Raw genomic sequence first — 14,206 nt, 5'->3', positions numbered from 1 at the left:
TGGGGCCATAGTATAGCAATGCATTATTGATGTATACTTTTATAATAAAGGTTTATATTTCTAAATACTAAATGCTGAAAGAGATATTAGGAGATAAGAACATAAATGTATGTTACTTCAGATTATCATTCTAGCATATTAAAAGGGCTAGTACAGGGAGTGCAGAATTATTAGGCAAGTTGTATTTTTGAGGATTAATTTTATTATTGAACAACAACCGTGTTCTCAATGAACCCAAAAAACTCATAAATATCAAAGCTGAATAGTTTTGGAAGTAGTTTTTAGTTTGTTTTTAGTTATAGCTATTTTAGGGGGATATCTGTGTGTGCAGGTTACTATTACTGTGCATAATTATTAGGCAACTTAACAAAAAACAAATATATACCCATTTCAATGATTTATTTTTACCAGTGAAACCAATATAACATCTCAACATTCACAAATATACATTTCTGACATTCAAAAACAAAACAAAAACAAATCAGTGACCAATATAGCCACCTTTCTTTGCAAGGACACTCAAAAGCCTGCCATCCATGGATTCTGTCAGTGTTTTGATCTGTTCACCATCAACATTGCGTGCAGCAGCAACCACAGCCTCCCAGACACTGTTCAGAGAGGTGTACTGTTTTCCCTCCTTGTAAATCTCCCATTTGATGATGGACCACAGGTTCTCAATGGGGTTCAGATCAGGTGAACAAGGAGGCCATGTCATTAGATTTTCTTCTTTTATACCCTTTCTTGCCAGCCACGCTGTGGAGTACTTGGACGCGTGTGATGGAGCATTGTCCTGCATGAAAATCATGTTTTTCTTGAAGGATGCAGACTTCTTCCTGTACCACTGCTTGAAGAAGGTGTCTTCCAGAAACTGGCAGTAGGACTGGGAGTTGAGCTTGACTCCATCCTCAACCCGAAAAGGCCCCACAAGCTCATCTTTGATGATACCAGCCCAAACCAGTACTCCACCTCCACCTTGCTGGCGTCTGAGTCGGACTGGAGCTCTCTGCCCTTTACCAATCCAGCCACGGCCCATCCATCTGACCCATCAAGACTCACTCTCATTTCATCAGTCCATAAAACCTTAGAAAAATCAGTCTTGAGATATTTCTTGGCCCAGTCTTGACGTTTCAGCTTGTGTGTCTTGTTCAGTGGTGGTCGTCTTTCAGCCTTTCTTACCTTGGCCATGTCTCTGAGTATTGCACACCTTGTGCTTTTGGGCACTCCAGTGATGTTGCAGCTCTGAAATATGGCCAAACTGGTGGCAAGTGGCATCTTGGCAGCTGCACGCTTGACTTTTCTCAGTTCATGGGCAGTTATTTTGCGCCTTGGTTTTTCCACACGCTTCTTGCGACCCTGTTGACTATTTTGAATGAAACGCTTGATTGTTCGATGATCACGCTTCAGAAGCTTTGCAATTTTAAGAGTGCTGCATCCCTCTGCAAGATATCTCACTATTTTTGACTTTTCTGAGCCTGTCAAGTCCTTCTTTTGACCCATTTTGCCAAAGGAAAGGAAGTTGCCTAATAATTATGCACACCTGATAAAGGGTGTTGATGTCATTAGACCACACCCCTTCTCATTACAGAGATGCACATCACCTAATATGCTTAATTGGTAGTAGGCTTTCGAGCCTATACAGCTTGGAGTAAGACAACATGCATAAAGAGGATGATGTGGTCAAAATACTCATTTGCCTAATAATTCTGCACTCCCTGTATATATGTTTCTGAATACAATTGTAATAATATTGCTAAGAGGAATTCTCCATGATGTTTAAAGCAAACGATACTTGCATAAGCTCGAGAGGGTGATATTGTCCTAGGTAGAGAAGATACAGGTCGCACACTGTTTGCTATATATTGAATGTCAATCTGTACTATTTTGTCTTTCTTGACATATGATGTATGATTATGGTACCTTAATAAAAAGAAAAATTAATAAAAAAAATTTTTTTTAAAAATTATGGGCTAGATAATTTATAGTGGCGTGCAAATGATGGTGCTGCTGTTATCGCAATTGTTTGTGCCCCCTTTCAATTACACTGATATTACAAGTTGAGCACATTTGCAATTTCGCTAGTGCAATCACTATTTACATGAGAATCCTTATCGTGTTAACTTTTTTTCTGAAATTAAAAAGTTGCACAAAACACTTCAAAAATACATTACAAAGTACACTTACACTTTTAATAACACTGTCTAATAAAAATTATTTAAAAATTATAGCATTAAAAAATTATAAAGGCTCAAAGATATGAAATCTTCCAAATTGTTTTAACATTGAGATACATACATATACATGTCTAAAGATGTATATATACATATGTATTAATGTATTGTTTACAGACATATATACACATATAAATATATTATTATATATGTATACATATTTTTCATGTCGGGTTTGCGATCAAGTTTGTGCATATTACAAAAAAACATGTTAAAGAACATTGTAATATGAAATATTCATATTTTCATGTTGGGTTAGCGCTATTGCAAATATGTCATGGCAAATATGTCATGGTGTGTGCGCAAGAGAGTTCATTGACTTCTATGGGGGAAAGCAAAAATGCGATTGCGAATGTCAAATTTAAACTTTAAGCTCAATTTGGGTTACCGCTAACGCAACATATGTTTTTATAAGTCACAAAAGTAAAAAATAAAATACAGCACAACAACAGTGATTATTACTGTATTTGATAAAATTGTATATGCAATTTTTAAGTTCTCTTTAAGAATTCTGATAGGTCATGCATTTTTAAACAACTTTTCAATTTACTTTTATCATCAAATTTGCTTTGTTCTCTTAGTATTCTTTGCTGAAGGCTAAACCTAGGTAGACTCATAGGGGCCTATCTATCAAGCTCTGAATGGAGTTTGAGGCCCCGTGTTTCTGGCAAGCCTGCAGGATCGCCAGAAAGACCAATTATGAAGCTGCTCCATAACCCTGTCCACCTGCTCCAATGAGGCAGACAAAAATCGCCGGAATTCAACCCGATTGAATACAATCAGGTTGATTGACATCGCCTGCTGGCGGCCGATTGGCCCTGAATCTGCAGGGGGCGGCGTTGCACCAGCAGCTCACAAGAGCTGCTGGTGCAATGCTGAATACAGAAAGCGTATCGCTCTCCGCATTCAGCGATGTCTGTCGGACCTGATCCGCACTGTAGTATCAGGTCCGACAGACATATGATAAATAGGCCTCATAGGCTGATTTCTAAGCCCTTGAAGGCAGCCTCTTATTTCAGTGCATTTTATCAGCTTTTCACAGCTAGACAGTGCTAGTTCATGTAAGCCATACAGATAACATTGTGCTCGCTCCTGTGGAGTTATGCACGAGTGAACACTAATTAGCTGGAAGTTTTTAAAAAGAACCGAGATAAGGGCAGTCTGCAGAGGATTAAATATAAGGTAATCAAAGAGGTAAAAAGTATATTAATATAATCGAGTTGGTTATGAAAAACTGAAGAATGAATAATAAAGGGATTTTCTCTCAGCTAGATTACAAATTGTGCGTTAGGCTGAAAAAGCAACGTTAAGAGGTCCTAACGCTGCTTTTTCACTACCGCTGCTATTACGAGTCTTGAAGCTTTAGGGTCACTGCACACTTCTTTGGCCTTACCGCTAAACGACTTACTTAAACTTCGTAAAGTCTTTTTTCTATGGGACTTCCATAGCACTGATATTACGAGTCTGTCCTGGGAGGCTAAAAAGTGAGTGGTACACCCTACCCTGTCAAGAGTCCTAACGCATTTAAAAGTCAGTGGTTAAGAGTTTTATGGTACAACGACGTAACATAAAACTCATAACTTAAGTGCTAAAAAGTACCATAACTAACACCCATAAACACCCATAAACTACCTATTAACCCCTAAACCGAGGGCCTCCCGCATCGCAAACACTACAATAAAATTTTTAACCCCTAATAAATTAAATTAGCTAAAGTACAAAAACAAACAAACACTAAATTACAGAAAATAATAAACAAATTACAAGATATTTAAACTAATTATACCTAATCTAATAGCCCTATCAAAATTAAAAAAGCCCCCCAAAATAAACAAAAACCCTAGCCTAAACTAAACTACCAATAGCCCTTAAAAGGGCCTTTTGCAGGGCATTGCCACAAATTAATCAGCTCTTTTACCTGAATTTTTTTTTACAAACAACCCCCGCAACAGTAAAACCCACCACCCACACAACCAACCCCCCAAATAACTAAAAAAAAACTAAGCTCCCCATTGCCCTGAAAAGGGCATTTGGATGGGCATTGCCCTTAAAGGGCAGTTAGCTCTTTTGCAAGCCCAAAGTCCCTAACCTAAAAATAAAACCCACCCAATTCACCCTTAAAAAAACTTAACACTAACCCCCTGAAGATCGACTTACCGGGAGAAGTCTTCATCTAAGCCGGGCTGAAGTCTTCAACGAAGCCGGGAGAAGTCTTCATCCATGCCGGGCAAAGTGGTCCTCCAGACAGGCAGAAGTCTTCACCCAGACGGCATCTTCTATCTTCATCCATCTGGCGCAAAGCAGGTCCATCTTCAAGACATCCGGCACAGAGCATCCTCTTCAATCGACGTCTTCTTTCTATCAGCCAATCGGAATTAAAGTAGAAAAAATCCTATTGGCTGATCCAATCAGCCAGTAGGATTGAGCTCACATTCTATTGGCTGATTGGAACAGCCAATAGAATGCAAGCTCAATCCTATTGGCTGATTGGATCAACCAATAGGATTGAACTTCAACCCTATTGTCTGATTGCATCAGCCAATAGGATTTTTTCTACCTTAATTCCGATTGGCTGGTAGAATTATATTAGCCAATCGGAATCTAAGGGATGCCATCTTGGATGACGTCACTTAAAGGTACCTTCATTCAGTAAGAAGACTCCGGATAAAGAGGATGCTCCGCGTTGGATGTCTTGAAGATGGACCCTCTCCGTGTTGAATGGATGAAGATAGAAGATGCCGTCTGGATGAAGACTTCTGCCCGTCTGGGGGACCACTTCGCCCGGCTTGGATGAAGACTTCTCCCGGCTTTGTTGAGGACTTCAGCCCGGCTTGGATGAAGACTTCTCCTGGTAAGTCGATCTTCAGGGGGTTAGTGTAAGGTTTTTTTAAGGGTGTATTGGGTGGGTTTTATTTTTAGGTTAGGGACTTTGGGCTGTAATAGAGCTAACTGCCCTTTTAAGGGCAATGCCCATCCAAATGCCCTTTTCAGGGCAATGGGGAGCTTAGGTTTTTTTTAGATAGTATTTTATTTGGGGGTTGGTTGTGTGGGTGGTGGGTTTTACTGATGGGGGGGGGTTGTTTGTATTTATTTATTTTTCAGGTAAAAGAGCTGATTACTTTGGGGCAATGCCCCGCAAAAGGCCCTTTTAAGGGCTATTGGTAGTTTAGTTTAGGATAGGGTTTTTTTTATTTTGGGGGGCTTTTTTATTTTAATAGGGCTATTAGATTAGATGTAATTAGTTTAAATATCTGTAATTTGTTTATTATTTTCTGTAATTTAGTGGGGGTTTTGTACTTTAGCTAATTTAATTTAATTTAGGTAATTGTATTTGTAGAAAATTTGTATTTATTTTAGCTAGGTAGTTATTAAATAGTTACCACTATCTAGTTATTCTACCTAGTTAAAATAAATACAAACTTGACTGTAAACTTAAAATAAACCCTAAGATAGCTACAATGTAACTATTAGTTATATTGTAGCTAGCTTAGGGTTTATTTTATAGGTAAGTATTAGTTTTAAATAGGAATAATTTTGGTAATGATAGTAATTTTATTTAGATTTATTTTAATTATATTTAAGTTAGGGGGTATTAGGGTTAGGGTTAGACTTAGGTTTAGGGGTTAATAACTTTAATATAGTGGTGATGATGTTGAGGGCGGCAGATTAGGGGTTAATATATGTAGGTAGGTGGCGGCGACATTGGGGACAGCAGATTAGGGGTTAATACATATAATGTAGGTGGCGGCGGTGTCCGGAGCAGCAGATTGGGGTTAATAAATATAATGTATGTGTCGGCGATGTCGGGGGCGGAAGTTTAGGGTTAATACATGTAAGATTCGGGGTGTTTAGACTCGGGGTTCATGTTAGGGTGTTAGGTGTAGACATAACTTTTATTTCCCCTTAGGAATCAATGGGGCTGCGTTAAGGAGTTTTACGCTGCTTTTCTGCAGGTGTTTTTTTCAGCCGGCTCTCCCCGTTGATTCCTATGGGGAAATCGTGCACGAGCACGTACGACCAGCTCACCGTTGACTTAAGCAGCGCTGGCATTGGAGTGTGGAAATGAGCAAAATTTTGCTCAACGCTCACTTCTTGTCTTTTAACGACGGGTTTCTAAAAACTCGGAATACCAGCACTGTAGGTAAGTGAATGGTGATAGAAAACTGCTAGTTAGCTCCGCATAGACTCTAACGCAAAACTCGTAATCTAGGTGTCTCTTTTTAAACAATAAATATTTTCAAGCAGACTGTCTCTTAATATATATATTTTTTTAATTTAATTTACTTGTTTTCTGCGATTCCTACCTCTATACCCCAACATGAATTTCATGCATAGTTTCAAATAGACTAATAAAAATAAATAAATCAAACATTTCAATGCACCATATTATACTTTACAGTTATTTACTAGTATCATGCATAACAATTAACAGCACACTCTCACTGCAACTGCTGAGATGCTGATCTTTCTTTGTAGGGTGTGTATAGTTTGTACACTTGTTAGGGTATATTATGTCTGTTTGATATAACTTTAATAACTCATTAATAAATATTTTTTCCTTGTCTCAAGATAATGTGTTAATTTTATTTTTCTGCAGGCCCTGAAAGATCCTACGTTGGGCGCTCGAAAAGATTTCCAACGGGAGGCAGAACTTCTGACAAATCTACAACATGACCACATTGTCAAATTCTATGGTGTCTGTGGTGACGGGGACCCTCTCATTATGGTGTTTGAGTACATGAAACATGGGGATCTAAATAAATTCCTGAGGTGAGTTATATCTTGTGCAATACATGTTACCTCTTCATGGTATAAAGAGTTTGCAGGGGTCTGTGATAAAACGTGTTTCAGGAAGGCACGTAATCACGTAATCAACTCCTTAAAACATGCTATTAAACAAAATTTAATAGTAACCTACATTGCTGACATGAAACAAGGACCTCATTTAATCAAAAGTGCTGTTTCTTATTATTGTTATCTAAGACTTTACTGGAAATACTCATTGCCTCTTGGGAAAATTTTAAAAGGAGGTCATCATTAGATGGATTTGGCTATTTAAATGGGGAACTTTGTTCACCTCTTATTTTATCTTTTTCCTATGTACGCTTGTGCACCCATTATTGACTGTCTGTTTACTGAATTACTTGTGGCAAGAATATATGTGTCTTCACAATTATATCAGAGAAAGTTATTTGAAAATTTCTTAAAACTATCCCAAAAAATAAAAAAACAACCTAATTTAAAGAAATAAATTGGCAAAACATACCGTTTTTTTGTGTGTTTTTCTTAATATTATCTTTAATATTAATATTATCTTTATTTGTTTTAGTCAGGGGTGTACTTACAAACCATGCCCCCCCCCCCCAGTCAAAAAAGGTATGTCTTCTTTATGTACTGGCAGGGCTACTCAAAGATGGCTACAACCAGAAATCAGTACCAATATTTGTTGTGGCTATTCAAAATGGGAACATATGCAGCAACAGCGTGTGTCCCATCCCAAAAAGGCAATGCCGATGATCAAAAAATAATAAAGAAAAGTTTTAATTTAGCTCTTACATCAATAAATCAACCCTGTTCCTTTATTTACCTTGCACCATTTAAATCTAAGTCATCCCCCAATTAAAATATAATTCTAACATCCAATAGACACATTGATACCCACAGTTAACTAATATGTCCCAGACATGACAGAAAATTTAATTCAACCCCATATATGATCCCCCTTCTGCATATCCACCACTAAACTCCATCCCCAAAACCATAAACACAAATAGAGAGAGAGAGAGGGGGGGGGGTTAATAAGTTAGCAGTGTAACAAAAAAGTGAAGGTAGCCAATATTTCACTGAGTTTGCCCACTTCAATTTATTTTTTATTTTTAATTAACCTATTAAAATATACTAAGCTCAATTAACCAGTCAGATAAATATCACACGCGTACCTAACTATCTTAAAAAACAGTATTAGAAACAAGTGAATTGTATTTACATAGAAAACAGCCAATTGCAGACACGATTAGTATACTGTGTTTCAAATAAGTAAATTGAACAAGTAATGTGCCAGGTGGATAGGGAGGAACGGATAAACATCAGTGGAGAGCCACCTTGACTTTAGCTTGGTAATACTGTTCTTCACATGGGTACCAATGGCAACAGTAGATGTTTTAGTATTCTATTTTTTCATAATGAATACATTTAAAATTCACAAAGTATTGTATTTTAGAACAGTGATATATAAACTCCAGTATTAATAGATGTGTGTAATGAATTCCCTCAATAACTGCAACTACATAATAGAATTATTAAAACTGTGGCATACAGATAATTAATAGGTTTGCAAGCGCTTGCTTTGATGGTATTCTCCTATTACATAGTAATCGTGTTTTTAAACTTGTAATGGAGTGGTACTTACCTCTTCAAATAATTACGAGTGTTGCTTGCTGGTATTTAGTAAATTGGACCCTTGATAGTTCCTTGTTTTGAATGCTAAGCACATCCATAATTGCACTAGGAGCTGAAACATTGCTACATTCCTCTGTAGTTAGACATTATTTTGTGTACTAATTTACATGCATTTTGTTCCTTTTAATGAAACTGATTTCATAAAATAATAATAATAAAACTCCCTTTCATATTCAAAATAAAGTAATTAATCCAAGTCTGTCTGGTGAATCTTTTTTGTTGACAGTACAGAACATTTTAATCAGTAGAAAAAACAGCAGTAGATGTATTCCTGCAAGCATAATAACTTGATATGCAAGTTATTATGTTTTAACTACAAGGTATTGTACACAAAATAAAAGAGAGGAAACACAAAATTATATTCAGGGTGTCTATTAAGACATTTAACCACTTGGCTGCCAGAACCACCCTCTATTGAAACAAGAGTTTATAAGTTAGCCCTATTTAAAACATTTAATTATTACGTAAAATGAATATCTCTTCCTCTGTTTTGGATATTTTTATTTTATACACAGACCTTTTGGTATAATCACTAGGGAGAATTTTAGCTGCCAAAATCGAGCTGAATTTTACAGAGATGTGTCTTACACCGTTGTTTGTTATATATGAAATATTTTTCCTTGCTTCTGACACTGGTGACTGAAATGTCTGGTTTTCTAACGTGGACAGTGGCTAGGACCTTGTGAAGCATCGTCCCAAGAGACCTCCAAAGTATTTAATCACCAACATGGTCGACAGTTTAAAATTAAAATGACTTCGCTGCTTCATCGGTCACCTTTATTGTTCAATGTTTTTTCCACAAGGAACAATGAAGCGCAATAAAACCTCTGGAACTTTATTTATGAAGCTGTTCTGAGAGAAGCTGGTTATAAAGTGAGTTTCTTCCATTTTACTGCTTTTCCAATTTTTATTGAAAGTCCCAATTAAACTCAGACAAATTCATTTTATGATCTTTTAAGAGCCCACCATCTTCTTGCTTTGAAAAGATAGTGAATTGTTAAATGCTGGGAGAATGATTTTTGGCAGAGCATTGGAGCAAAACCACAACGCATAGCTTGACCTAGAACTTAGTTGGACAGAGATTGTTTTTTGTGTTTGTGTTCAGGATAAGCAGATCGTATCTCTTTTCTCAATCCAGTGCATCCAATTCAAAAACATGAGAAAAATCTTATAAATGATAAGCTGACTCATTTACAGTTTATAGCTTTAGTAGTAAAACCTTTTAAAATAATTACAATTTATTTCAAGGGTTTGAAAAGTGAATAATTTGCAATAATTGGCAACAGTCCTGAATAGCCTAACATTTTATTACCATTGATAAAGAAACTCTAAGTGCAAAAGTCAATAATATTAATAAACTATTGTGATAGTGCAAAGGACAATAATTTATTTCTAAATTACTAATTTCACCAATTAAGCCATGTCTGTGTCTGATATTGTGTATCCTAAAACCCAACTAGATGACTGAGCTGGAAAGATGGATGCAATTTGAATAATCATTTATAATTTTCCGATTTAATGGCTTCTCCTTATTATGTTATGACAGATATCCATTTAGCTGTTCAACCATATCATTAATGTCAATATAAAGGATACATATTGTGGGACATCAGTCTCATTGAAGTTATGCAGAGAAATGTTTATGTCTGTAAGTGCAAGTGAAGCATCCTTCATGGATGTTACACAGTTAACTGCTGTTTGCTGGGTTTTAAACCTTGGTTCAAATATGACAATGTTATAGGAAAGCTGACATTTATGTAAAAAATTATACTGTGAAATGTTGTCAGTTTTAATGAGTGGAGGTCAAATAATAGCCTGTCAATCAATATTTATTTATGAAAGGTATTTCAAAATTATACTTTTAATTGGCCTTGCAGATATGCATATATATATATATATATATATATATATATATATATATATATATATATATATATATATATGTGTATATATATATATATATATATATATATATATATATATATATATATATATGTGTATATATATATATATATATATATATATACAGTATATCCAAAACACAAACAGTGAAGACACAGGAAATTTTTCAAAAGTGTAAATTGTTGTTTCGGGGATAGAATTTATTCTGAAGAAGGGGAGAATCTATCCCCGAAACGTCAATTATATTTACACTTTTGAAAAATGTCCTGTGTCTTCACTGTTTGTGTTTTGGATTTATTACTTGAGTGCAAGCACAGGTGGTTGACCCAGGAGGGTGGATTCAGCAATTGCATTTATTTATATATATATATATATATATATATATATATATATATATATATATATATATATATATATATATATATATATATATATATATATATATATGTATATATATATATATATATATATATATATATATATTCATTATTTTTTTTATTTTTTTTACTGACTTGCTAGATCAGTGGGATTTCCCCATATCAGGGTATGACTATAAATACAAAAATATCAGTTGTGGACAAAATATATATTTTGAGCAAGTTTCAATTAAAATATAATTTTCAACAGAACCTTTTTCATGCAATACTGTTTGTAACTGTTTTTAACATGCTTAATTTATCCTTCATATGCACGGTAGCTCATTTATAAGTAGAATGTCTAATCTATTATTTGAGATACATAGGTGTAATGATCTGATTTACAGGAAGCAAAAATAACAATTTTAGGTAAATGAGTATTCAAATGTAAAGTTATTATAGTACAGTCAATTGGAAAAAATATAGTGGACCAGATTACAAGTGGTGTGCTAATTTTTAGTTAGCACGAGAGTGAAAGACCAAGGAGCACTATCTTCAGGACTTTATATATTACAAATATGTTAACTATGTGCACATACATATTTTCACATATAAATACTTATAGACACGTATACACAAAACCATATATATATACACACAATACATACACACAATGGAGCACTTTCCAATCAAACATCTTTGCCATATGCCATATTCCTTTAAGCCATTTTAAAACACTTTTATTTATATTAAAATGATATATATATTTTTTTATTACTCAGACATCACTGCTCTAGAGTGATGTCTGCTGCTCTAACCCTTCTTTGGTAAATGGGATTTACTATGGACCTGTATTATCAAGTTGTGTGCTAATATTATCGCAATATGTATCGCAATATGGCAATATGTATGTATGTGTGCACATACAGTATATATTTACACATCTAAACACATAAATAAACATGTATACAATGACTTTTTTCCATGTATTATTGTGTATGTGTGTGTAGGGGGGGTGATAGGGTCCTTATTTTTTTTTATTTTTTGTACTTTACAAAATTGATAATGCCTGTATATTTTTAAGTGAAATGAGAGGGAAAAGGATTTAAAAAAATAACTTTTTCTTTTGTTAAGTTGAATTTTTAAGGCTTAATACCATGCATGCAAGTTTAATTTTCTTACTGTATTTTTCTATTTATTTCTAATATATATATATATATATATATATATATATATATATATATATATATATATATATATATATATATATATATATATATATATATAAATAAACAGTCACCAGCCACTTTATTAGGTAAACCTTGTTAGTACCGGGTCTGACACCCTTTTGCCTTCAGAACTGCCTTAATTATTTGTAGCATAGATTCAACATGGAGTTGGAAACATTCCTCAGAGACTTTGGTCCATATTGACATGATAGCATCATGTAGTTGCTGAAGACTGAACATCCATGATGCGAATCTCCCGTTCCACCACATCCCAAAGTTGCTCTATTGGATTGAGATCTGGTGACTGTGGAGGACATTGGAGTACAGTGAACTCATTGTCATGTTCAAGAAACCAGTTTGAGATGATTTGAGCTTTGTAACATGGTGCATTATCTTGCTAGAAGTAGCCATCAGAAGATAGATAAACTGTAGTTATAAAGGGATGGACATGGTCAGCAGTAATACTCAGGTAGGCCATGGCATTTAAACGATGCTCAATTGGTACTAAGGGGCCCAAAGTATGCCAAGAAAATATCCCCCACAACATTACACCACTAGCCTGAACTATTGATACAAGGCAGGATGGATCCATGCTTTCATGTTGTTTACGCCAAATTCTGACCCTACCATCTGAATGCTGCAGCCGGAATTGAGACTCATCAGACCAGGCAACATTTTTCCAATCTTCAATTGTCCAATTTTGGTGAGCCTGTGTGAATTGTAGCTTCAGTTTCCTGTTCTTAGCTGACAGGAGTGGCACCCGGTGTGGTCTTCTGCTGTAGTAGCCAATCTGCTTCAAGGTTTGATGTGTTGTGTATTCAGAGATTATATTCTGCATACCTTAATTGTAACAAGTGGTTATTTGAGTTACTGTTGCCTTTCTATCATCTCAAACCAGTCTGCCCATTCTCCTCTGACCTCTGACATCAGCAAGGCATTCTCGTCCACAGAACTGCCACTCACTAGATATTTCCTCTATTTTGCACCATTCTCTGTAAATCCTAGAAATGGTTGTGCGTGAAAATCCCAGCAGTGTTTTAAATACTCAGACCAGCCTGTCTGGCACCAACAATCATGCAACAAGCAAGTCGTCTTCACCATGTATAGATGCCTAAATGCATAGAGTTGCTGCCATGTAATTGGCTGATTAGCTATTTGTGTTACCAAACAATTGAACAGGTGTTCCTAATAAAGTGGCCGGTAAATATATATATATATATATATATATATATATATATATATATATATATATAGTCTGAATAGGAATAAGCACTCTCTGGATTTCAAATCAACAAATATTTATTCGGCAGTGACGTTTCGGGGCATTCACCCCTTCCTCAGACAACCCAAAATGTGATACAAGCAGTGTTAATATACCTATCCAAATCCCTCCCCCTTCTATTTTCAGCCAATCAGAAATACATCAAATCAAATCAAATAGGAGATGTATGTCAACAAAACAAATCCACTTCTGTGTACTTCACAACAATAATATAAAATAAGTGTAAGATACATACATCGTTATAAGATGTTATTGTGAAACAGTGACAATATAATAAGTGGCTATGGAACATTAATTAAAACAACCTATTGTTCATTAAACCCTGTTCGGCCCACAGCATAAGTTTATCACATAAGGCATTACAATAATATCATCTAACAGTGAATTCAATATAATGGTTAGGGAGGCTTACTTTTTAAAGCTTATTTAGCAGTCATGAATCGGTACAAACAATCCGCCATTCTCTACCACGCTCAGTGCAGCGTGGTCTGTGGGGGGCGTGTTCCCATCCGGGCTACCAACCAATCTTGTTCACAGATCGTCATGCCGCGAGCAGTGTTAGGCGTTGCCATGGCAACACATAGTGACGCAACAGCCTGCACCAAAGAGAGGCTAACGTTGCAAGTTGTCAATAGGTTGTCATGGAAACACCCAAAACAATCTATCCAATCATACACACAGTGCCCCAACGATCCAATGGTAACTCAATCTAGCAGCTTACAAAGTAAACTGATCAGTTAAGACATACTG

General features: G+C 35.5%; 1 protein-coding gene across 6 annotated transcripts in view; it reads left to right on the top strand.

Annotated features, from left to right (window-relative positions):
* The window catches only part of NTRK3 (neurotrophic receptor tyrosine kinase 3), an 809,743-nt gene that overhangs the window by 724,572 nt on the left and 70,965 nt on the right, over window positions 1-14,206 (top strand). For all 6 annotated transcript variants that reach the window (XM_053717653.1, XM_053717652.1, XM_053717649.1 and 3 more), the window contains one exon: window positions 6,826-6,998. In XM_053717653.1, the coding sequence (XP_053573628.1) occupies window positions 6,826-6,998 (173 nt within the window). The remainder of the gene's footprint in view (window positions 1-6,825; window positions 6,999-14,206) is intronic.

Source organism: Bombina bombina, chromosome 6 (genome assembly GCF_027579735.1).
Source record: "Bombina bombina isolate aBomBom1 chromosome 6, aBomBom1.pri, whole genome shotgun sequence".
NCBI lineage: Eukaryota > Metazoa > Chordata > Amphibia > Anura > Bombinatoridae > Bombina > Bombina bombina.
This window is presented reverse-complemented; position numbering and strand designations above follow the sequence as displayed.